We start from the raw sequence: 23355 nt of genomic DNA on the forward strand, positions 1-23355 counted from the left end.
TATACTTATGAGCTAGACTATTGGCCAACTGATAGTCCAAGCCGAGGCAGCCTTTGGCACGCCTGCACTGCCTAGGGGGATCTGACGTCAATAAAGAAATCCCTCGGTATATCCCAAAAAACTGGCTCCTTGGGCAAATAAAATAATGCGCAATAGCAGCAGCGACAGCGACAACAGAACAAATAAAGCGTTCATGGTCTCCTCTCTCCTCGTCTTTCCTTCTCTCGCTGCTTGTGTACCTACAACCACCATCCCCTTTGTGTTGGAAAAAGATTCATCAAGGTCCGCAGGCGTCATAGTCGACACCAATTGACCATCCCTACTCCTCCTCCCGTCACTCGTTCCCGAACCCTACTTCTGCTCCTCTCCACCAATCCTTATTTGTGTCATCCAACCATGAGCGTCCGAGTCCCTGTGTACAAGAACGTCTGTATCGCACCTGGCGTCTCCAACTCCGTAGTCTGGCTGATTGGAGTTCCGGCTACAGGCGAGGGTCGTCTGGAGACCTACTCTATCGATCTCTCCAACATCAATGCGCCCACCGCCAGATTCGTCGCCAACCAAACCAGCCCCCTGCACTGGAGCGCCACCTCCCAAAGGGCCTGCTTCAGTTATCCAGGGGATAGTACCAATCCCAACAGTCCCATCCTCATGTACCAGTTCAGCCCAATGACCTACTTCACCAACGTCTATCCGAACGGCACAGTGGATAGCCCTATTAACTTTCCGAACGTGGGCATGGTCTCGAACAAATTATTCAGTCATACTGGTGCTGTCGAGAACCTAAACTGGTTCACAGGCATGACAAATGTGACTGATATCGCGACCAACTCTGCCTGGACCGGGCTGCGGATTAATGCAACGTCGGTTGTGGACAGTTCTCGTGAGTAAGTGTTGAGGATGCACAGCCTATTGAGTTGTATTCTCGACCCCTACCTTAAGAATTCGGCCCACATGCATCTGTTGGTTTGTCCTCATGTTAATGTTCCCCTTTTATTTACTTCTCTGTGCCTTCCTTTTCATACATTGTTTTCCTATCGGATTATGTGCGCAAATGCTATTGACTTCTGAACAAACAACAACAACTACAGTTTCCTCATTTCCCAGTACCCGACCCCAAACCCTTTGCTATCTGTCGGTGCCTACATCTCCGCGTCCAACACTCCGGCCCAGGGATACCACATCGTCTTTGACAAGAATGGAGGCGGAGCGATCTACACAGCCTCAGGTTCGGTAGCACCAATCTTGTCGGACCAGGACCGCGTTCTCACTCTGGCCAATCCCCAGAGCGTGGATATGGGTGGATATGCACTATCAGTCAATGCCATCCCACTTACCATGGCTTCTGTCGCATATATCCTGGACCAGGTACGGTCTTCACATCCCACTTCTCTGTGTGTTATGCGTTATCTTTGCTTTAAAACTATGCGAATGACTGAATGACTAGGCTAATAGGCTGATCTGAACGTGTATAGGCTTCCGATAATTCTACAGCTATATACTACATCGATCCCTCCCAGTCCCCGAAGCTACAACGGGCCTCTGTCCAAGGCGATAGCCTTCCCTTTGTTTCTGATTTTGCCGCCACAACCTTGAACACCCAAATCGTGGTGTACTCGGCCACAACCGTGGCGACATTTAACACCTTTGACACAGTTGCAAAAACCTGGGGCGGACCCGGCTTGATGCCTTCTAAGCCCTCACCTTCACTCAGTGGCCTTTCCAAGCTAGCCCTAACGAATGATAGCTCGGACCCTAGCAAGGCTCCAGTGGACGCCATCATTGGAGGCGCTGTTGTTGGATTGGTTCCCATTGCACTTGTTGCATTCCTCGTCATTCGACACCGCCGCAAGTCCACTAATGCCGCCGTCGCCTCTGCTTCAGCTGCTTCAGCCGGAGCTGCGCCTGTAGTTACAACTAATTACCCTGGAAAGGGCGGGGACTACGAATACCCCATGCAACAGAACTATCAGCAGCAAACACAGCCGCAGTTTATCCAGCCTCAGTATCCGCAACAGCAGCAGCAACAATTCAATCCTCACCATTCGTATAATCCACAATACTATGCAGTCGATCCTAACCAACAACCGCAGCAGAGCCCTGTGATCTTCCAATCCCAGTCGTACGAGCAGAAGCAGCAACCGGCCTACAACTACACGCCTCCTACCATTTTCCAACCCCAGTCAGTTGTTGGTAGCAATGCCTCTTACAGTCAGGCCATTTACACGCCCACTGGAAGCGCTGACACACTTCAGTCACCCTATGATCCTACCACTCGAGTCCACGCCTCTACTGATGCACCTTCCAATCCCCAGTACGTGCCGCCCACTGGAAGTGCTGCCACACCTCAGTCACCCCATGATCCTGCCACTCAATTCCACACTTCTACTGATGCACCTTCCAATCCCCAGTACGTGCCACCCCTGAAGGCTCAAAGCTACATCTCTTAGGGAAGTTAGTCGCCTTGATGCATTTTGTTGTTGAAACTAATTTTTATGACAAAATCAAAACAGTCAAACATGCCTTCGTTTGATCGTTTCTTAGTTGATAGCCTTCTTTGGTTGGTATTTCTTCCTGGACCCGGGTTAGGACATAGAGTCCAGGACAATAACAGTCGAAGTTCGTTTTTTTTTTTTTAGATCGGATTTTCTTAACAAAAACGCGGCCAACAAAATGTACAGTCGAAACTGGTTTTTATCGCATTTTTTGCGCGCGAAAAATACTACTATTGTCATGGACTCTATGCATTAGCTATTGTTGATTCCCTGCATGCGAAAAAAAAAAATACAGCACGCACGGACGGTGTGAGACTGGTTGCACAAGCTGCACATGCAAAAAAAAAAAAAAAGGAAAAGTCGGACAATACGGGTCATTGTTTTGCTTGCTGTTGTTGTGGTTGGCTTCAAGAAAAACGACAGAGTGCGGATGTTTAGTGCTTTGATCCATGTCCATGTTTGTCTATATACAGACAAAAAAGCAGGAGGAAGGAAGGGAGGAGAAAAAGAAGCAGAGGAGTGGATGCTGTTGAGCTGACATGGCACCTACTGTAAGACTTGCGGTGAAGGAGGAACAAAACGAGGGCGGAATCGAGAGGGAGACGGGTGAACAAGGTGTGTAAACAAAGACGGAATGTGTGAAGACAAATGTTTATTGACTAGACTACTTGTGAGTATATGAACTGGGGTTCAACTACATAGTCTATCCTTTCTTATATACATTAGACGAATGAAGGTCCTGATTACTGATCCATGGTTCTAGACGTTTCTCAGTGCTGTCTTTGTTCATCTTTATTTCGTGGGACTTTCTGTAATGAGGGCGAAGCCGATCCATTTTTAGACAGCATCTAAACTCTGACCACCAACACAAAACGAAAGTAGAACGAGCGCTTGAAGGAAACACTGTAGCCTTCGACGATGTCCCCATCGACCTGTTCGCAGTGTACACATAGTACGGTTTCTATTTCCATGCTGAGGGAAGGAGGCGCAGAGCGGGCTGGAATAAGGCCCAGTCAGCCATGGAAGCAGTGTCCTAAGCATCGGGGGACAGGAGGACATCCAACGGCTGCTCAAAGGTGCCAGGAACCCCATCTTCCAAACCCTTTGTCTTATAAACTTTACTCTCGTCCTTTGTTTGTTCTTTCTTTCAAGTCGTTTCTCGCTATCACAAAACTGCCCACATTCCTTCATCCACCACTCCGTTATCCTACTTTTTTTTTTTTTCCCTTACAATAAAAACTCTGCCACTCTTTTCGCTGGTCACAGCTACCTTGTTCTTCCTTTCACCATATACCCCCTCTTCTGCTGCGCCCATCCCCACACCCCCCATCGCCCAATCTTCAGGCAGCACCAGGAGCCACCCCCCCCCTCCCCGAAACAAAACCTCCAACCACTCCCCCACCCCCGATCGCCGCTCCGCTCCTGTCGACATCTGCTAATCCGGTCGTCCAGACATGGCCTCCAATCCTACCAGCAACCCAAATAACTACAACCGCATCGGGACATACAACACCGCTGACGATGGCGTCGGTGCCAGGGGTGAAGGGATCAACAAAAGTGTCGGATCCCGTACAACAGACACTAACTGGTCGATCCCAGGTCGATGTAGACGGCGGTCGCTGTTGCGGAGACAAAAAAGAAGGCTCGCGCAGAGAAATGGACGGTTGCAGGAGACAGATAAGGTTGCATAAAAACCAGGGTCCATACCATGCAGAAGCGATGTCTCACGAAGCAGAGGCATCGGTAGCACGTTCGTAAAGGACAGAGCTCAAGGGAGATGAAAGTCCTCTTCTCCTAAACAACTCCAACCTGGTGGTGTTCCTACTATCCGTTTTCAAGCATGTAAAACCATTTCCTGGGACTTCCATCCCTTTTGTCGGCATCCTTTAACACTCATCTCAGATCCACCTCGCGATGGAAAAATTCGCGATTTCGGGAGATTGCTTTTACTATTTACAATAATATATTTAAAAGAAACACGGCTTCTGGAAAAGAAAAAGAAAGGAGAGAGTGTGCTATATGTTCATTCATTCACGAGCCGATTGGAATAAAATCTTATCCATCAACTTCACAAACGGCCCTTTGAGTCCATCAATCATCGGGACCTCGGGCATCCGAAGTCCGCCCTGGCCTTCCTCGTCTTCGTCGCTGTCATTGTCTCCTCCGCCATGGTAATTGACCATCTCCAGCTCATCCACATCCTCCTGCTGCAACCCCATGCCCTTCAGCTCCTTCGAGATCCTCGCCCTATCACGGTCATGTGCGTCCAGCAGAGCATTCGACGATGCCGTCCGACTAACGCGATCAAGACCTGCCATCTGGTGGACCTCCTCTCGCTTTCGTTGCTTGATTGTCGCAAAGTACTCTCTCAGGACTTCGGCCTCCCCCTGCAGCTCCTCCCACTGCGCCTTGTCTACATTGGCCTTGACAAATCCATCCAGATCCACAGCAACCCGGATCTCCTCCTCGGTCTTGTAGTTGATCCGGGCCCTTGCGTAACCCGTCCTCATGAACGTGATAATGCTCTCGATCCACTCGAGCAGGTCGTGGAAGAGCCCATTGTCCTGCTTGTGAACAGAGTGAACAAACTTGTAAAAGCTGGGGAGATGCTTCTTGACCAAGTTCAGGTACAGCGTTGCTGTTGACGGCTTTCCACTGCGACCATCTAGAAGAGCCATACCAACAACGATGTTAGGTTCTGTTGCCTTGAAGGGAAAGGATATATATATATCAAAAACAAAAAAGACGTACCATCATTCACATCTGCCTGCTCCACAATCTTGATGAGCTCGTCTGCAAAGTCCTTCACATCCATCAAACTGTCCGCCACATTCGCCGCCTTGTAGACCTCGACCAGGGGCCCATAAAAGATCGAGATCAGCTCCTTGAAGATCTCGCCCGTCACGCCCTGGAAGACCAGGCCCATCATACGCTCCTTGTCACGGATGCGGAGATGCGTCACCAGGAGCTGTTGAAGCAGACGAATCAGATTCTGGTTCTCTGACGGAGAACTGACATGGCCTCGCTTGGATGAGTGGTAGCTGTGGGGTTCATCCGAGGATGAAACATCGCTCTCGCTGTACTCGTCGCTCTGGTCACTTTGATTACCATCCATGAACGCCTGGCACATCTTGCTACGACGTTCCTCCTTTGCAGCATCCTCATGGGCAAGGTCTTGCTGGGCGTCCCAAACACGTTTGATTTGAGCAGGCTGGAGCAAAGGCTGGACCTCGTCTGACCTCAGGACTTCCATGACCAGGTCCAATTGTGTGATATCATATAGACCTAGCGAGCATTGGAAGGACATACGCAGAGTAATATCAGTACCTTGAGAAGGATCTAGCAGAAAGAATAATACAAAGGTCTTCAACCGCATCCTACCTCCATCAGGGATAATCTTGTCAATGACGGCCTTGGGCGCATACACATAGTTCTTGATCTTCTCGCAAAGTCCTGCATCGCCAATGGAAGCCTCGAGCTGCGTGATGTCCTTCTTGTACTCTGTGATCTCCTCCTGAATGTTGACAGAGATAATGCGCTGCATCAGACTGCGGCTTCCGAAGGGCTGGGCCAAGAAGAGGTCCAGGATACCCTTCATCATCGCCATGGGGTTCGAGATCTTGAGGATACCCCACATGGTCCTGTAGGGCACCAACATGTGCGTGCGCTTGAGCTGCGTAAAGTTGAGCGTCGCATCATCTGAGGCTGTGAAGACGTGGTATAGTGTTGAGGCAAAGTTCATGCAACCCCATTCAAAAACCGTTTGGTACAACGGTGGCAAATCCTCGACCTTTTCGTATTGTTTGAATGCGCTAAACAGACGCGAGATCCCACCAGGGCGCAACAGATCCAGCTTGACCTGTTGCAGGTGCAGATCAAGCTCCTCAACCTTCTTGGCGACCTCGCTGTCGAACTTGGCCTGCTGCTCCATCCGATGTTCGTCCAGAGCTGCGCGTGTTTGCACATCCTTGGCCTCATCCTCTGTCAGCGTCACTGGGTCCTTGGTAAGGAAGCTGGTAAAAATGCTCGAGCTGACGACCTCAGGGGAGATCTTTGCGACGCTGTGAAGGTATCCACGGAGACTGATCCTGTCCTTTTCGCGAGCGACCTTGGCGCCTGAAGATCCGGACTTTGCAGAGAATTTTGCGGGAGGCAACGGGAACTCATTTTGAGGGAATTCTTCTCGCAGCTGCGGTGACAAAAGATTTACTGTTAGATCGGATGGTCCCATCATCCCTTTGTGCTTACAATGAGGATGAGGAGGAAACCGACTGTTTCGTCCCCCCAAGAACAAAATTCCGACTTACAGAGACGTAGAGGCGACGGAACTGACCATGGCGTCTTGCGACGACGTACTCTTGACCGTCTGCCAAGGTGCTCGATACCAAGAATTGCTATGGGATATGTTTTGGATTGTTTTAGTACTAGGGGTTCAGCCAAAAGAGGAACAAACAAAACAAAGGCTGGGCTGTCGCCAAGGCCCTCGCTCGGTCCAGAAAAGAGATTTCAGGCACATGCTAATCTGGGCGCGGTACTTAACAGAGCATGTCGAGAGCAAACCCTGGGTCCGCAATACGATCGCAAACAAAAAAATAAATAAAAAACGTCCCTCGACCATGAAGGATAAGCAGAGCGGCAATATGTTGATAGACAAAGGAACAAAATTGGACCGCACATTTTTCGCTTTCTTTCACTTGTACGGTTTCACAGAGCATCACGGCGTGATGACGAAGTGTTCAGCATCATCGATCATCATGAGCAAAATAGCAAACCAACGCTCTACTTACAGCATGCTCGTGTTCGCGGATATGTCTTTTTTCCTTGACAATACGGATGCCTGCAACATTGATACGCACTCCATGGATAAGCGTGTTAGGCCCCGCCGTGGATGGAGGGGAGTTTGAGGGCGCCGCCGAACTCAGCTGCAGCTGGCCAAAGTTCTCGTCCAATCCTTGCTCTTTCCTCAACTGCGCGTCCTTTCTCTCCTTTTCACGCTGTTCCACGGTCTTGACAGCCATGGAGTACATGAGCACCATGGTCCTCTCGCCCTTGTTCTTCAGTCGCCTTCTGCGGATAATCTCGTCACGCTCGACTCCGTTGCCCGCATCAATCTTGGCCCATTCATGCAGGAATAGCTCCAGCTTCGGCCATAGCTCGCCCCTGGAGCTCGTTAGGAAGGGAAAGGGGACTACTATGGACTCAAAGAGGTAGCGCAAGAAGGGTGTTGCCGAGTCTGCATGTTCGTCCTTGAGGTCGAAAGGACCTCCGAGATTGGGGAGTGTCTGAAAGGGGTCCTTTTGGAGGAGCTCGAGCTCGTTGTTGATGAGTACCCCGAAGAGATACTTTTTGAGATAATGCTCCTGACTGGGTGTCAGGAGCGAGGATTCGCTTTCTGGTTTGGTGGCAATGTTGTCTGGAGAAAGAATAAAAAAAAACGGGTTATTCGTCTTTACAGGTGATCCATGGTAATGCCAGTTGCTTGGTCCCTGCCATATGTCCGTGTGCGTACCTGTCATATGGAGAGTATAGAGGGCGGTGGGGCGTCTGGCGGATGGGGAATGAGGAATGAAGAGGAATGAAGAGGAATGAAGAATGAATGAAGGTGGAGGAGGCGAAGGGCGCGCCGAAATAATAATGACCCGCCTTTTGCTGTTCCTGGCGGCTGTTTCATCTCAGGTAACGGCGCATCAACTCAACCTTAAAAGGCCATTCCTGATGAAACGCTGAGATCATCTCGAGGGCCGTGCCAACAGCCCGTATACCTTTTTGGCACCAACCCTGACTCGGCAAACAATCCAAAACCCAGTCGTCATCCGGGAAGATCCCCTCCTCCTCCCGGTGCATCCATTACGTACTGCCTTCGCGCGTCATTGATGTAAACTGTACTCAAGGACCTTTGCTGGGAGGGTCTGCATTGATTTTATATTACACTGCACATCGCGAAATGGTTATTCTTGGGATTGCTTATGGAGTCGCATTCGTAAGCGATTTATAAAACGGGCATTTGTGTAATGACACACCATTATTAAGAAACACGGACATCAATAATTCAATATGCGACGCAGTGAGTTGATTGATACTTGCACAACCCCCCAACATCTGTAATTTCAAGGTCCCTACGGATCTATATTTCTGCGGCATCAACTCAACTAGAGTCCCACTCAACCGCAAAAAGTGGTTTAGTTGAATTCAACCATCATAATTGCGCTTGATTGGGACTCTGGGCAACAGAGAAGATAAATCGGTCCTAGCTGGCTGTTCAGCAGTGAAGGTATGATCTGGCGTCATTTCTATCGCCGAGCACGGCTGAGTAGCCATAGTAGGACTGAAGAAGCCAAGGCGTCTCCAGTGATATCGTCAAGTAATATGGCAATATTGTTGTCTGCGCGTTGCAAGATGCTGAATTTTCTCATTGCCATTGGTAATGGTAGGCTACAGTATCCTTTTCCCAACAAAATCGTCTTTGTGTAACTTGACTAGAACCCAAATGAACGACCAGACGCGTGTCGCCTAGGTTTTTACATACACAACATCAATGCGCGCACCGCGTTGATGAACGCGATTCATCTGACCATATCGCGCTTAGACAGATGTGTTGGCACAATAACAATGAGTCGTGTCCAATTGAAGATGCAGATGTACTACGCTCTCCCCGTTTATTGACTCACGAAGACAGATAAAGTACTTTTCTGAAACGCATATCCACTGCAAAGACATCGTTCTTCACCAGTCCACAAACCGATCCAGGGTCGCAGCGCTATCCTGGATCTCTTTCTGGACCTTCTTGCGCATGTAAAAGATAGGACAATCCTTACTCGTGCAAAGAACCTCTTGGTGCAGCGACCCTTGACACCGCTGGCATTGCGTCCAGAGTCGCGAGAAGCGGACCTCAAGACTGTTAACAATATTCCTCTGCTTCTGGTACAGCTCGGGCGCGCGTTCTTTGCAATTGGCGCACACAGCCGATTCGTCTTTTTTCAGAGGAGTCTTACACCCAAGACACGTTGCCGTCTTGACCGCAAATTTCATAAGTCCTCCGATCGATGGCGTTGACACCTGAATTGTCCTCGTATGGTCTCCCGCCACTATTCAGTGGACAACACACAATTAACAGTCGTTTCCAAATAGACGCAGTATCACAGTGCATCGTGCAAAAGAAAGTCACTTACGCAAGGACTCGGCGGCTTTCTCACCGAGAATGGGCTCGAAGATACGAAGCAAGGGTTTTGAGAGCTGGTTATCAAGGTAATACTTTGTGTCGATAGGGATGTTCTTCTCTAGGACATAGAGTGGGTCTTCTGACTTGTCGTATGCTGCAACGCCCTTTCCTCCCTTGACAATGACATAGGCCACACGATCGCCCAGCGCAGGCGCAGATCCTGCATCGCGTTGCTTCATGCGCTCTGCCAACTCCACGTGTGCCTGTTTGTTCGCATAGTCTACAAGGGATTCAAATGGCATAACATATTTGATTAGCAATGCATAATAACATAACAAAGAAGCTATACAGCTTACAATACTCCATTGACTTGCCTGTTTTGCTCAGTGCTTTCGTAATCACTAGCTGTGCCATATCAATCTTGTTCTGGAGTAAATCGGCAATAATCTGCTTCGTGTAGCTTTATAACAAAATAAAACAAAACGATCAGCGTGCGTTAAATCCCTCGACCATTATACAATACAAAACATTCCTACGTACTCCTGTGCTCCAACAACATCACGATCGATCAAGATCTTGCGGAGGCATGTATCGATTACACTCTGAACGAGTCGGCAGTTATCACGACGCACAGTCTACAGCGAAATGTGAACAAAAACTTGGTCAGTACCATATTGTTTGAGCTGCAAGTGTACCATCAGTGACAATGTGCCGAGGCTGCCGCACATACCTCGATACCCTTAGTATCCATTTTGTCGTATTTGTCAGGCTTTGTCCAGTACAGACCAGCATATCGCTTCTTATTGATCAATAGGTATGGATAGTACACCTTCTCAAACTCCAACTTGATGGGCTTATCGAACTCCATTGTCACCTTTTCTGCGGCCTCTCGTCCGAGGTCCATGGCCTCTTCCAGCGTCTTCACGCCAAATTTTACCATGACAGAATCCGTGTCTCCGTAAATAACCTCAGCTGTATATTTGTAACCGTTCTCAACTGTGAATGTTTTCTCGACCTCCCTCTTGGTCTTTTCAATCATGACTCGTCCATATGAAGTGACACTAGACGAAATCTCGAGACATGGCAACTTTCCTACAGTCGCGCCGGTAAAGCCGTACACTGAGTTGGCACTGATCTGTAAAAAGTGCAAGCCAACATTTTTAGTTAAAATGGGATCCATCATAGCTGCCTCATGAAGAATATCAAGCGGTCACTCACCTTCAACGCCAATTGACGACCATCCAGCACAGCGCGCTTGAAGGGGTCAGTTTCTTTCTTCAAGTCAGCCTTGGCGCGCTTACGGGCATCCAGGAGATCTGTGAGAATTATCGGCAACAGTCCCTTCCGCCGACTCTCCTTCACAAACGAGTCTATATTTTTTTCAGGTAAGGTGTCAGTATATTGATACTGTCGTCGCCACATGGACAAAAATAAAAATAAAGGAAAACCATATTACCATTGTTCGGAGTCACCACATAATCCACATCTCTAACGAGATTGTATCTCTTGATGATATCGGGGGTCAACAACGTGGTGTAACAGAGATTGTGTGCCATCATGATAGATGGATACAGAGATGCAAAATCTAGTGTAGCAATAGGAACATCGTAATATCCCCTGCGAGGCTCGATAACCGTGGCTCCTTCGTACTGTTCATCACCACCTATAACAATGAAAGCAGATCAAGTTAATATAAATAAATCGTGCCAGACAAACGGCTATAACTCCATTAAACTCTACGTACCCTGACTACTGACTGCGGGAATGACAAAGTCCTTCTCCAGCGCTTTGCGGTACAGCTGCGAAACGACCTTAATCTGCTGTCCACGACTTAAGAGATAGTTGAAAGGTACGCCCGTTACTCTTGCCATCTCAATGTAGTTGATTAGGCACATCAGCTTGTCCATCAATCGCTGGGGAAGATATGCATCCTTCAAGCAGTAAACAGCAAGACGTCGACGCGTTTCGTCATTTCCATTTTGAAGCTCCGTAATAATCGAGTGATGTACATCCTCCTTTTGCTCACCTACAAACGACAAAGATCACAGGTTAATACCTGGAATACTTCATGGAACTAAGGATAAAAAGATTCACTGTTGAGCAAAGCATGAAGTACTTACCCAAGAACTCCGCGCAGACGGAATTCAATGTGTAAGAACGCAGCTTATAATCGCGCTGCATGACCTGCAGCATGTCGAGCTGAAGACGACCCTCCATGTTGATGGCCTTGTTCTCACGGTTTCCGTACGCTTTGCTTGAGAATCTCGTGTCCTTGGCTTCTGTCCGAATGTCTGGGTACATAAATGAAAAAAGGCAGTCGTTCAATATTGTATTCATATTCACCACCAACTCTTCCGAGAGCGCTCACAGAGACGAATGGTGATTACCATTCAAACGCCCGAGGAAGGGGAATTTGAGCACTCCAAGATGCTTAGCACGATCCAACAGATACGGGAAATCGAAGTTGGATGTGTTGTAGCCGATCACAACATCTGGGTCGACTCTCCTGACAAAGTCAGCCCATGCGTCCAGCATTTTGTCCTCCTGATCAAAAGACATGGTGTGTGTTCCGACAATATGCGCGCAAGTGTTGAGGACCATAACATTTCGAATGAATGGCTTGGTCTCGCCTTGCACAGTGATCATTGATGCAATCTGAATGACTGGATCGACTTTTGCTTCCGGAAAGATACCCTTGCGACCCGCGCACTCGATATCAAAACTCATGATCCGCAAGGGTGCAATCTTAGACCAATATCCTTCCGCTTGATGACTGATCAGCTTGTCATAACTATGAAAAAATGGTCATAACACGATTAGTGCTTGTCCAGGCACACTGCAAAAATACTGCGTACGAATACGCATAACACACTAACCTAATCTCCACATTGATCTGGGCATTCGAATGTGGGTCGTTCTTGAGTTGATACGTTCCTGAGGGTAACTCGATCCAGTTTGCTCCAGATATTTTGCAATCGATCATAAACCGCAAAAGATAGGCGAGGTTGCTTTCAAAAGTCTGTTGCACATTGAAGTCTGAGAATCCTGGGAACGATATGCCTGACTCGAGGGCCCGTTTGGCTACGTTGATGTTTCTAGGATCCTTGAGGGTGATCCTCAAGAATGGAGACTTCTCCCCGCCGTAATATCCATAGATCGACTCCTTCAATTTCCACTCGATCTTGACGACACTGTGGGCCCTGTCCATCTTAGCCTATTGAAGAGGATTATAATTGTTCAAGTAAAACCATCTTTTCATGACAAACATAGTTCTACTGACCAAGCTCGATTTGTTACCTCTAGTGCCGAGGTGAGAGCTGGAATGTTCTCAATCTTGAAGCCCATTGGAGCCGGCACATAAAAGTAAGGCAGAAATCCTGTGACATGGCAGATGACGCTGTTTCCGGTCTATATTATTGTACCATATATAAACCAGGAGTTCAGTATCCATGTCCGTTATGTAGCTCCACGAAGGCATGAAGGTTGCTAGATGTCTATGGTGATGAGACGAACTTCTGTGACTCCATAAAACCGAACAACAGGTGTCTGCGTTCCTGAGTGCGTGTACTCGTCCGCCTCGATTTGTTGAAACACTGTGGTGAAAAAAGATAAACATTAGATGTCGTTGGAGTACAAAAGTACAAAGATAAGATTGAAGTCAAACCATGAAGTATACCTAATGGGTCGGTTTTCGGGTTGAGCTTCTCGACAGGAGGGCGAAGCCAAAGCAACGTGGGGTCATCGACTATTCCATCAGAAAATAAACGAGTTGCTTAGTATCCACGTATCAACAGGCACCAGCCATACTGCATACTACGCAAATGAACCGACAGCCTACCTTTGGCAGCCTGCGATGTCTCCTGCAACTCCTCCAGCTCTTTCAGGAAGGAAGATTGCGACTCTAGCTGAGCCGACTTTGCCGAGTTCATTCGACGCTTCTTCGCGGCATGGGCATCCTGCGACATGGTGGCGTTTCCTGTCAAATAAGATGGTCGGTACGAGAGAAACTAGCCGGGTCCAAAGGAACTATTGCTTTAGGGCCGGTGCAAGGATGCGTAGTATGTCGAAGATGGAGGACGCAAGCGATCGAGAGGAAGAATTGCCCTTTAGAATTGATCCGAGCAGCAAAGACAAAGGAACAGCTCTACAAAGCGACGCGGGGCCCTAGTTGTTTTCAAACGCGTCCACAAAAATAAATGAAACATGGTCACAGCACGTGCATACGCGCAACCTCCCATCGCGTCCAAAAACAACGCGTATCTTATCCTAGATGCCATGATGTCATATTGATATCATTGGGAGCCCTTTCGAATATAAAAACTCACGACTTCCCACCAGCTTCTGTCCTCCAACATTCTCCATCCATCACTACAACTTCCTATCCTCCCAGCTCATAACCACCCCTTCAAACAACCATGTCCAACATCGACAAGATCACCAACACCGCCAGCTCCTACATCGGAGGCGCCAAGCAGACTATTGGCGAGACCATCGGTAACGCCGATCTCGCCGCCGCCGGCGCACACCAGAAGGCCCACGCCGACACCTCCCTGAAGATCGCCGAGGCCAAGCTCCAAGCCGAGAATCTCGGACACAGTATTGAGAGCAACATCCAAAAGAACGCCGGATCTCCCGCAGAAGACAAGAGCCTCGAGGCCAACGGACGGGCCAGCATCGCACTAGGCAGCACCGGGCACAACGTCTAAGCCTTTGGCACTAACGCCGCCATCATTAGGTGACCTCTAGCCAGCAGCAGTCGCCCGACTCTTATTCAGCCCATCGCACCAATTTCATTGTACAGTTGTAATAAATTCCGATTCCACACAACCCTTTGACAGCGCCGAAATTAATCCTTTTTGTAGGCGTAGATAACGCGATCGAGCCTCAAAGGAGTTTTGTCACAGCTGCTTGTATTTTTTTTTTTCCATCCTTGCGGACAGCTACAGGAGTAATATACGCACCATGGCACTCTGGCATAGCATGTACCGCATCATCATGACCACCAAGCCTGTATGGAGGCAGAATCGCAAGCTACATTTCTATCTCCCCCTATTCACAAAACTATAATCCTTTTCTAACCAATTCATGACCGAACGATTTCAGAATATCGCGAATCAAATCACTGGTACCGCTAAGCAACCATCGACGTCAAAAACCTCGCCACTCAGGGCTTCTTTCCTCAAAAAGTAATAAAAGAAAGCCAAAGCTGAAGATCAACCTGCCTCAAAGACTAACCGGCGCCAGACTGCACACGCTCATGGAGTCGAATACTTCATTAACAACGAGATCCGCAAGAGGACTGGGGACTCTGGCGGACAATCCTGCGATGGAAGTCTGATGACATGCCAACTTTAGTCGTAAGAGTGTTCTGCGCGACCCTTAGACGGTACTGGCTTGTCGTTCTACGGAATAGGCATCCGCCTTTTCTATGACGCCTGTCCAAACAGCAACTACAGTAGTTTTTATCATAGAAACTGATATAGTATTTATCGTAGAAACTGATACAGTTTTTATTATTCAACTGCTGAGGGCCTCAACTGTAACACTTTTAAGGCGCCGATCCACCAGCTAGTCATTAAGGGAGGACGAGGACATGTTTTTTGCCCCAACGCGTTCAATTAGCCGCTACTAATTCAAGCAAGCACATCAGTTACACCAAAAAAAAAAATCTCGTGAATGGTACTTTCAACGTGAGACGCGACAGAACGCATGCTCTACACTGCTTCATGGGATTCATGAAAGTGGCTTTGGCGACCCTTACCCTTCAACGTTCGCGTCCAAAAAAAAAAAAAAAAAAAAAAAGAGCCTTGACTGCCTTACTTTGCCCTTTTTCATCAACCTCTTACAAGAACCGCAGGACATCATCGCCATCCCCAGAAACACCAACGAAACACGCCAGGACCAACAGTACATCTCATCTCGCAAGGAGGAAGACCCATCACCATGTCGAACATCAACATCAGTTGCATCGCCATCATTGGCAAGCAGGCAAGCGCTGTTTCTATTTTTTTTTTTTTGCAGCATACCAACCAACGCTCTGCGCGTCGTCCTCGTCCCCCTAACCTCTTCATACTTTTCTGTAGAACAACCCTCTATTCATCAAGAATTTCAACCCTTCACACCCAGATCTCAAATACCACTATATCGCACACACATCATGCGATGTCATGGAGGAACGAGGTTCGTTTTTCTTCTTCTCTGTGTTCGACCCCAACAGCCAGCGTCAATGGATACTCGGAAACGATGATCTTAAAGACCACTTTTTAATGCTGCTGCATCCGCTATATTGAATGGATACCCCCTCCCCAACAAAATAGCGGCGATGAAGGCTCAGGACATGTATCTTGGCGTATTATTCTCTATGGAGGACCTCTCCGTCTACGGATACATGACCAATACCAAGATCAAGTTCATCACAGTCCTCACAGTGCCCGATGTCATCATCAAGGACCTCGATATGAAGAATGTAAGTGCCCGCTCGACACACACACCTTTTATCTTGGTCCGATTACATACACGATCAAGCAACGATTTCTTCATACCCTAATGCTCTCCCGGTTCCTGCTTTTTTTTTTTCGCTCTATTAGGTATTCCGCAGGATCCATGCAGCCTATGTGAACCATGCCAGCAACCCATTCTACGATATCGACTCGCAAAAAATGATTAAAAGTAAAAAGTTTGAGCAGGAGATCGAGGCCATCGGCAAAGGTCGTGCACTCGAAGGCGGAAACAGAAACTCTCTCCTTCCAGCGCAGGCTTCATGATCCATATCGGAAAATAAACAAAACGTTCAAAGTAATAGTTAATACAAAAATATTTTTATTTCATTCATACTATTGTTCAAGACAGCTCATGATTCATTGTCAGGAACGACCTCTTATGACGGACGCCATCCATGACCCTTTTTATCGAGCTCCGCGTCAACGCTCGGGTCCTCTAAGACTGCTTTGCCCGATCCACATGATATTATTCCAGAGCGTTTTTGAATGTTAGGTCTGTGTCGTTGCTGCTCAAACCAGCACTTATCGTGTTTCCCCCCTGCTGCTGCCGCTGCTGCTCTCCCGATGTGATAGACATGCTGGATGAATATGACTCCGTACTTGGGATTAGAGAGTCCATGGGCGATCCTACATCTTCGAGCAAAATTGGATCACTTGGGCCACCCGTGGGGAGAGTGGCGGAAGATGACGACAATGCGACCGGGGTTGTTGTCGGCATCGTAATCGAAATAGGTCTTGGCAGTGACGATGGCGGGATTTGCTGTGGCATGTTACTGATCGGCCCTGCCGTGAATGTCGCTAGTCCTGGCTGTTGTTCCTGCCCTGCCGTCTGCGGCATACTAATTGAGGTATAAGAATGCCAAAGTCGCTGAGCAGAATTTACTGGCGCCTGCACTGCGGGCATCTGAATGCTAGTCACCGCAGGCCCTGACCCTAACTCTGACCCTGAAGAAGTAGGACCATGGATTCCCTGTTCATCCAAAAGTCTTGCCCAAGTATCATCTCTTACGCGAGCGTTGGTGTCGACATGCTCAGCCAGAGGTTGAGAATACTGAATCTGACCTGAATGCTGGGACTGCTGCTGCTGCTGCTGCTTTTGATGTTCATGAAGAAAGAGCTGTGGATTCGGCTGTTGTTGCTGCTGTTGGTGCTGCTGCTGGTGCTGTTGATGCTGCTGGTGCTGTACCTGTTGCTGCTGCTGACTTTGTTGGTGTAGTTGCAGCATTTGTAGGTACTGTTGCTGCAGAATCCGTTGCTGCAGTTGCTGCTGTATTTGCTGCTGTTGCTGTGTCGGCATCTGGGCAAGCGCCGGCACTGTAGGAGCTAAAGGCGGATGTCCATCGATTCGTCGCTGCTCCTCTGCGATCATATTTTGGATCTCAACCATGTCCGCTTCTGTCAGATCCGAGTCTTCCTCGCGAACCAGGTCACTCTGAAGGGCGACAGAAGCGATCGTCTCGCGATTGCTAATTAAGTCCAGCAAAACGGTGTTAAAGGCGCAAGTAATTGCCAGAGATATGCGTCGTTGGTTAAGGATACGTCGTCTCACCTATCTATAACAGATCTCAGTACTGGATCATCTGTATCGGGCCTAGTAAACAGCGTGTCCACATTCTCCTGCGATGCCCAGACAGGCGTGGTCTCTGGAGGTTGCTCAAAATACTTTGTCATCTCCGTCTTAGTATACGACTTGATCATGTTCTTCTTATCCACCACCCGAGTCGACAGACCTAGCTTATGAAGGTTGGTTTTGTATAGCTTGTCCTCCCATGTGCCAAACGTTTGGAGTCTGTAAACGAAGACCTTGCGTTTCTGGCCGTATCGGAAGGCGCGTGCAATGGCTTGTTCGTCATGACTCGGATTCCAACCGACATCAAAAATCACGACGCGGCTGGCAGAGACCAGGTTGACGCCCAAAGAGCCAGCCTAGTTGCGAGAGGGAAGCAAGGCCGTTAGTTGGGATGCTGGACTCACCGCTGCAATGTCACTTCGGCCAAGCAGCAATCAAGATACTGCACTTACGTTAGACGAAATAAGGAATAAATGATACTTTGCAGAGGTATTAAACGTGTTGATCATATTTTGTCGATCCTAATATACATTGGACAGGCAAGAATGTATTCAGCATCAGCACCCCTTGATTCGCAAGAACCCAGTTCATCTGCACTTGGAAATGTATAGTAAACTTACAACAATCGGAGTGTCTCCGTCCAATCTCATGGACCAGAATCCTGCCTCCTTCGTGATCCGTTCGATATAATCTGTAATATAACGATCGAGGTCAGTCGTTGGTAGAATCTCTCGCCTCATTACCCAAGCCAGATGCCCCACCAGTAGGAACAAAACTTACCAAGGGTAGGAATGCTTCTCGAGAACACAAGCACTTTCTCGTTTACATCTCGGCACGCTTGCAGGATATCCATCAATATTTTGATCTTGTAGCTGTGTGAAATGTCGTTCACGTCTTTACAGACAAAAATTTAAAGTGAATATTAGACCCTCCTACGCCGACATTACCCATGCACGTACACTCGTCCTCATCAGACTTACTCTTTTCTTGAATAAAGCTGCCACTCCAATGGTTTGAAAGGACAGACGCATTCTGACTATATAAACAAACAGTATTGATTCCCTGGTCAAATTCACTGTAAAGCACGTTTGCTAGGGATGCCGTCCGAGGCAATATGAATCCATACCTAAGTGCTTGTTCAGCTTCTTTAGTTGTCTCATCACCACTGTCCTCACCAACTGCGTCAGCCAAGCTTTCTGGTACAGCCGTTGTGGGGGAGTCCACAGCCGAGATCGCTTTCGTATCATTGCTGCTTGCAGCTACAGTCTTGTCCGCTTTCTTTCGCCGCATCATCTCAAACAGAGTGGCCTAAATGAGAGCAAATCAAGATGTTATTTCGTTTTCTTGGTGTGCTTCTAACTTATCAGAGACAGTCAAGACCACATTGTGATTCTCCTAAATGTTACCTTGAAAACTGCCGGATGATTACAGATTGTCAAAAGGCAATAGCCGTTACCGAGGACGGCTCTGGTTGTCGGATCCAAAGTGGGGAGGAACGACTAGAGTTGTACAATAGGAGTAAACGCTTAGTGTCAATTTTGTTGGATGCGACAAGAAAGAATGGATTGCATTTAGCACCGCAATCTGTCTTACAGTATAGAGGTAGTACTGCATCGTGCTGAGTTTGCAAGAGACAACAAACTCGACCTTCTTCGGGAGCGTGGCCTTCAGAACCGAAGAATCCTTCCTATAACCGTTTCGATTATCGTATAATGAGCTGGGCGATCATATGCTTCACCGTATCAACAGAGAATAGAAACTGAAAGGACAGAAAACGAACCTCATGACAAAATTCTTAATCAGCTCCGTCAAAACCTTCAGTTTCTTAGCAGATGCCTATAATTCATAATAACGATAACATTAGCAAAGCGGCGCCTCCTATGACATTCAATTCTGCAGTATCTTGATATAGCATACCTTCTTTTCAAAAATACTACTGTCTGGGTAAAGGCCTTCGTTGATGGGTCGGATATAGTTGTGGCGGAATGTAGCAATATCGCCCAAAAAGTTAGGGCGGACAAAATCAACCATGCACCAGTACTCTTCCAGTCTGTTCTGCAATGGGTGGCCAGTCAAAATCACTCGAGCTGTGCTCTTCAAATTATTTGCGGCGGTTGCCAGCTTCGCCTAATGTACAGATATATTCAATATTCCATAGGTCACCATGGTCAGATTGTCGCTTATGCATGCAGTCGCTCGAGTCCGTCACGCATGATCACATAAACGTACCTGTGCGTTCTTGAGGTTGTGGCCTTCGTCAGCTATGATGAGTGAAGGGCCATCTTGAAACAGCTCCCGATATCGAGCACCGACTTCAGATCCCTGGCCTCCTCTGGGAACGCACAACTCTCGAAACATGCCATAGCCCAGAATGAAAACACCGCCGTCCCGATACCATTCTTCTACCAACACAATCCTTGACGATACCGATTTTGTTTTGGGCGCTATCAGAAATGTAGACGTAAGATGAAGTTGAAGCATTAAGAACTCACAGTAGCACTGCAATCGAGAGTCAAGTATATTACTCTACTTACAGAATCTCCTGATTTGAACAACATGCTGCTCATCGTATGGTAACCATTTCTGGAACTCATCTTCCCAGTTTTGAAGGACGATAGGAGGCACAAGGAGCAGGACTCGTCCAGCCTGTATTTGAGGATCAAAAGTATGAGCAGAGCTGTTAGAACATCCTCTGACATATAAGCCTGGATAGCCCTTTGACATGATAAAAAACAGCTAACCTGTAGCTTCTCAGGAATGTCCTTGTTGCCCGCATGAAGCTCACGCAGCAGCACATACACGAACGCGACGACCTGGAAGCTCTTGCCCAGGCCCATGTTGTGGGCCAGAATACAACCGCCATCAAACATGACGATGTTCTTCCACATAAAACGGACACCGTCAATTTGATGCGGCTTGAGGTTCTTCACTAGGAACGGCGGGATGATCACTGGATGCTCCGTCTTCTTGTGGCCAGGATTGATAAGGACTTCATCTCCCTTGAGTGGATCCAAGGTTGTCCCTCGAATTTTGGCCCTCATCTCCTGCTCCTTGATACGCTTCTGAAGCTCCAGTTCATTCTTAGCCGCGTCCTTCCGCAGCCTCAAAACTTCCTCGCTCTCGTCTTTCATAGGCATGGCGGCTTTCCGCTTTGAGCGGCGTTTGCTCTGGTCTTCTTTCTCCTCCCCTTCCTCAGAGCTCCAGGCCTCGCCCTCAGAAGTATCTCCAAATCGGTTCCGGATGCGCCGTGACCGTTTCTTGAGGCCCAAGGTAGGCGACGCTGCTGTGGCGGCGTCAGGGTTAGAGCCATCCTCTGTGATGCCATCCTTTTCAACCGACCCAAGACCTGAGATAGGCGTGCTGACCTCCTCGCCCCTGATGGCCTTCGACCGCGCGGTGGATCGCTGGGATCTGTCTGACGAGACAAGCGCTGCAGTACTTGTAGTGCCCTTGCCCTTCGGCTTCGGCCGAACCTTCCTGGTGATCTTGGGTCCTTCATCTGAACTCGCTTCACTGTGAATTATGATGGAGTTGACCTTGCCAGATGGCCTCTTCTTTTCGTTCTGAACCTTAGGCTTGTCAGATTTCTCCTCCCTCTTCTCCTGCATCTCTCGTTCCTTCTCCTCCTCCTTCTCCTTCTCGCGCTCCACCTTTTCTTTCTTTTCGCGCTCCACCTTTTCCTTTTTCTCACGCTCCACCTTTTTCTTCTTCTCACGCTCCACCTTTTCCTTCTTCTCGCGCTCCATCTTTTCTTTCTTTTCGCGCACCTCTCGTTCCTTTCGCTCCTTCCTTTCCTGGCGAGCCGCCGATCTGTCCGCCTTGGCCTGAGCAGCCGCAGCCTCCCGGGCCTTTTCACGATATGCCATAGTGTTGTTGCCATCGTCTTTCCATTTAAGGAACTCTCGGAACGAAATAGTGTCTCCGCAATCCAGCTCGATCCACTCGACGTACTCTTGCCAAACAGATATATACGGCTCCTGAGCGCGCGCTATCCGTCTATGGGGCCACAGTACGAAAGTACAATCCACATTAGTTTGTATCAAGACAATTGTCCTATCGAGACGAATATCCATCCCATCATGCTTACCCTAGAGATATATCCTTTCGAATAGCGCGAACCTTCTTCTCTAACTGCATATCATCCATTTGGTTCTTGATAATTGCCCTCCAGTTTGAAGTCCTTAGTTTCTTAATAGGGGCCAATGACGGTAAATCAGTGTCTTCTATCTCCGAAGTTTCTGAGTCAGGCTCAGCTTCCACATCCATAGACTCCTCAATAGTTTCGTCCGCATGCTCAGTCCGGTCAGTCGGTAGCTGGTCCTCTTCAGCATCATCCTGTTGTGCAACTTCCTCTTTCAAGCCTAAAGTGCTAGGTGACGATTTGCGGAGTTGGTTGGCGGAGGAGACTTCGCCTTCTGCAGGGGATTCCGGAAGCGATGGCTCACTGTCATCCAGCTCAATGACAACTGGTGAAGAGGCTCTCGCTTTTTGGTCATGATACATGGATCGTGGTTCAATGACATCATGCGAGGGTTTCCGAGCTCGCTTTACGGATAACGGAACATTCTCATCCGATAGACCGATCTGTGACGAATCCTGGCGATGTTTTCTGCTGCCCTTACGCCTGATATACAACGTCTCGTCCTCTTTGTCATCCTCTTCTTTCTGTGATGGGTTCACCTCTGCAGACTGCTGTTCGTCCTTTGGAGAGGCTGAGGTCGAAGGCGGAGAAGGAAGTGAGAGCAGCAACATTTCATCATCTTTATCTGCAGGCTTGGAAACTGGCAACTTCTTGAATCCAGATTTGGCGGCGATCGGCTTTGTTGACGGCTTTTTCCTTCTTCTTGGTGCAGGACGTCCACTCATAATTAAATCGCCATTGCCGATGACTTCCGATTCGTAGTCCACGTACATCTCCGAGTCATCAATGAAATCATCGTCCAGTTCCCGCTGTCGTCTTTCTTCTTCAAGCTCTCGCTCCTCTTCCGTAGAGAGCTCGTCATGCTCCTTGTCATGGCGCTTACGGCGCCCCCATTGTTTTTTCTGCCCGGATTCTGATGATAATCCTCCTTCAGTGAGGTCGATTTCTGAATCAGGGCCAGATTCTTGTCCTGACTCAATATCTGGTGATGGAGCAGGTCCTCGAATGAGCTCCAGCTTCCACTGTTGCTCAGCCAGTTGGTCCAGCGTCCTGTCCATGGCAGCACAAGCCTTGCGCACCTCCGCTCTGGTTCTGTATGCGGTATCCATAAAAGCTTCGATAATAGACGGTAACCTCGTACCCTCGAGTTGCCGGACCGACCCCATGAGTTCAGCCTCCGAATTGGCTGTGGATCCATTGTACATTAGCTGTCTGTAGATCTTATATACATTTCTCTGAAGATGCGGCCTTGATAATGTATTCCATTGCTCCATGTATTCGGCCGTGTACTGTTCAATGATTTCTCGCACAGTTTCGCTCGAAAGAACCGTCTTGACTGATAGTACTCGATCGCGTCTGGACAGCTTGTTCAACTTTTCCTTTTCCTCCTTTGCGACTTCCTTGTACAGCTCCTCGTCTGTGGTGTATGCAGAGGCGTCCGAGTCCCCATAGAGCGGGTATATAGGGTCATCATCGGGTGCTAGCAGAGG

The 23355-nt window shown here is 48.4% G+C and overlaps 7 protein-coding genes across 7 annotated transcripts; 3 read left to right on the forward strand and 4 right to left on the reverse strand.

The window, feature by feature from the left end:
* Positions 1-396: 396 nt before the first annotated feature.
* Positions 397-2450, forward strand: BC939DRAFT_479978 (uncharacterized protein; the record flags this gene model as incomplete). Its single annotated transcript, XM_051558895.1, has 3 exons — positions 397-887; positions 1092-1368; positions 1476-2450. 3 exons carry the CDS (start codon positions 397-399, stop codon positions 2448-2450), a joined length of 1743 nt encoding a protein of 580 aa, XP_051408867.1.
* A 1978-nt stretch (positions 2451-4428) lies between these two features.
* On the reverse strand, positions 4429-8151 carry BC939DRAFT_427267 (uncharacterized protein). The gene is made up of 5 exons (XM_051553184.1): positions 7283-8151; positions 6803-6889; positions 5877-6684; positions 5247-5780; positions 4429-5160 (listed from the first exon to the last, which is right to left on the reverse strand). The coding sequence occupies exons 1-5, from the start codon at positions 8009-8011 to the stop codon at positions 4523-4525; spliced, it is 2796 nt and encodes a 931-aa protein (XP_051408868.1). The 5' UTR covers positions 8012-8151; the 3' UTR covers positions 4429-4522.
* Positions 8152-8977: 826 nt separating this feature from the next.
* On the reverse strand, positions 8978-13803 carry BC939DRAFT_461456 (putative delta DNA polymerase). The gene is made up of 15 exons (XM_051557020.1): positions 13493-13803; positions 13331-13399; positions 13168-13247; positions 12952-13062; positions 12531-12868; positions 12042-12445; positions 11775-11945; positions 11399-11680; positions 11111-11317; positions 10873-11024; positions 10385-10789; positions 10195-10289; positions 10029-10114; positions 9665-9934; positions 8978-9580 (listed from the first exon to the last, which is right to left on the reverse strand). The coding sequence occupies exons 1-15, from the start codon at positions 13617-13619 to the stop codon at positions 9219-9221; spliced, it is 3159 nt and encodes a 1052-aa protein (XP_051408869.1). The 5' UTR covers positions 13620-13803; the 3' UTR covers positions 8978-9218.
* A 206-nt stretch (positions 13804-14009) lies between these two features.
* BC939DRAFT_461458 (uncharacterized protein) lies at positions 14010-14477 on the forward strand. The gene has a single exon (XM_051557021.1). It carries the CDS (start codon positions 14070-14072, stop codon positions 14358-14360), a length of 291 nt encoding a protein of 96 aa, XP_051408870.1. The 5' UTR covers positions 14010-14069; the 3' UTR covers positions 14361-14477.
* Positions 14478-15465: 988 nt separating this feature from the next.
* On the forward strand, positions 15466-16465 carry BC939DRAFT_461459 (Sedlin). The gene is made up of 4 exons (XM_051557022.1): positions 15466-15642; positions 15738-15834; positions 15972-16120; positions 16242-16465. Exons 1-4 carry the CDS (start codon positions 15598-15600, stop codon positions 16416-16418), a joined length of 468 nt encoding a protein of 155 aa, XP_051408871.1. The 5' UTR covers positions 15466-15597; the 3' UTR covers positions 16419-16465.
* A 10-nt stretch (positions 16466-16475) lies between these two features.
* Positions 16476-17640, reverse strand: BC939DRAFT_273979 (uncharacterized protein). Its single transcript, XM_051551157.1, has one exon. It carries the CDS (start codon positions 17539-17541, stop codon positions 16621-16623), a length of 921 nt encoding a protein of 306 aa, XP_051408872.1. The 5' UTR covers positions 17542-17640; the 3' UTR covers positions 16476-16620.
* Positions 17354-20408, reverse strand: BC939DRAFT_273984 (P-loop containing nucleoside triphosphate hydrolase protein). Its single transcript, XM_051551158.1, has 10 exons — positions 19954-20408; positions 19642-19851; positions 19505-19560; positions 19318-19411; positions 19131-19223; positions 18705-19032; positions 18505-18618; positions 18345-18415; positions 18177-18245; positions 17354-18080 (listed from the first exon to the last, which is right to left on the reverse strand). Exons 1-10 carry the CDS (start codon positions 20203-20205, stop codon positions 17700-17702), a joined length of 1668 nt encoding a protein of 555 aa, XP_051408873.1. The 5' UTR covers positions 20206-20408; the 3' UTR covers positions 17354-17699.
* Positions 20409-23355: the final 2947 nt, after the last annotated feature.

This window comes from Gamsiella multidivaricata (assembly GCF_025024155.1).
Source record: "Gamsiella multidivaricata strain RSA 2152 chromosome Unknown BC939scaffold_67, whole genome shotgun sequence".
In the NCBI taxonomy this organism is placed as follows: domain Eukaryota; kingdom Fungi; phylum Mortierellomycota; class Mortierellomycetes; order Mortierellales; family Mortierellaceae; genus Gamsiella; species Gamsiella multidivaricata.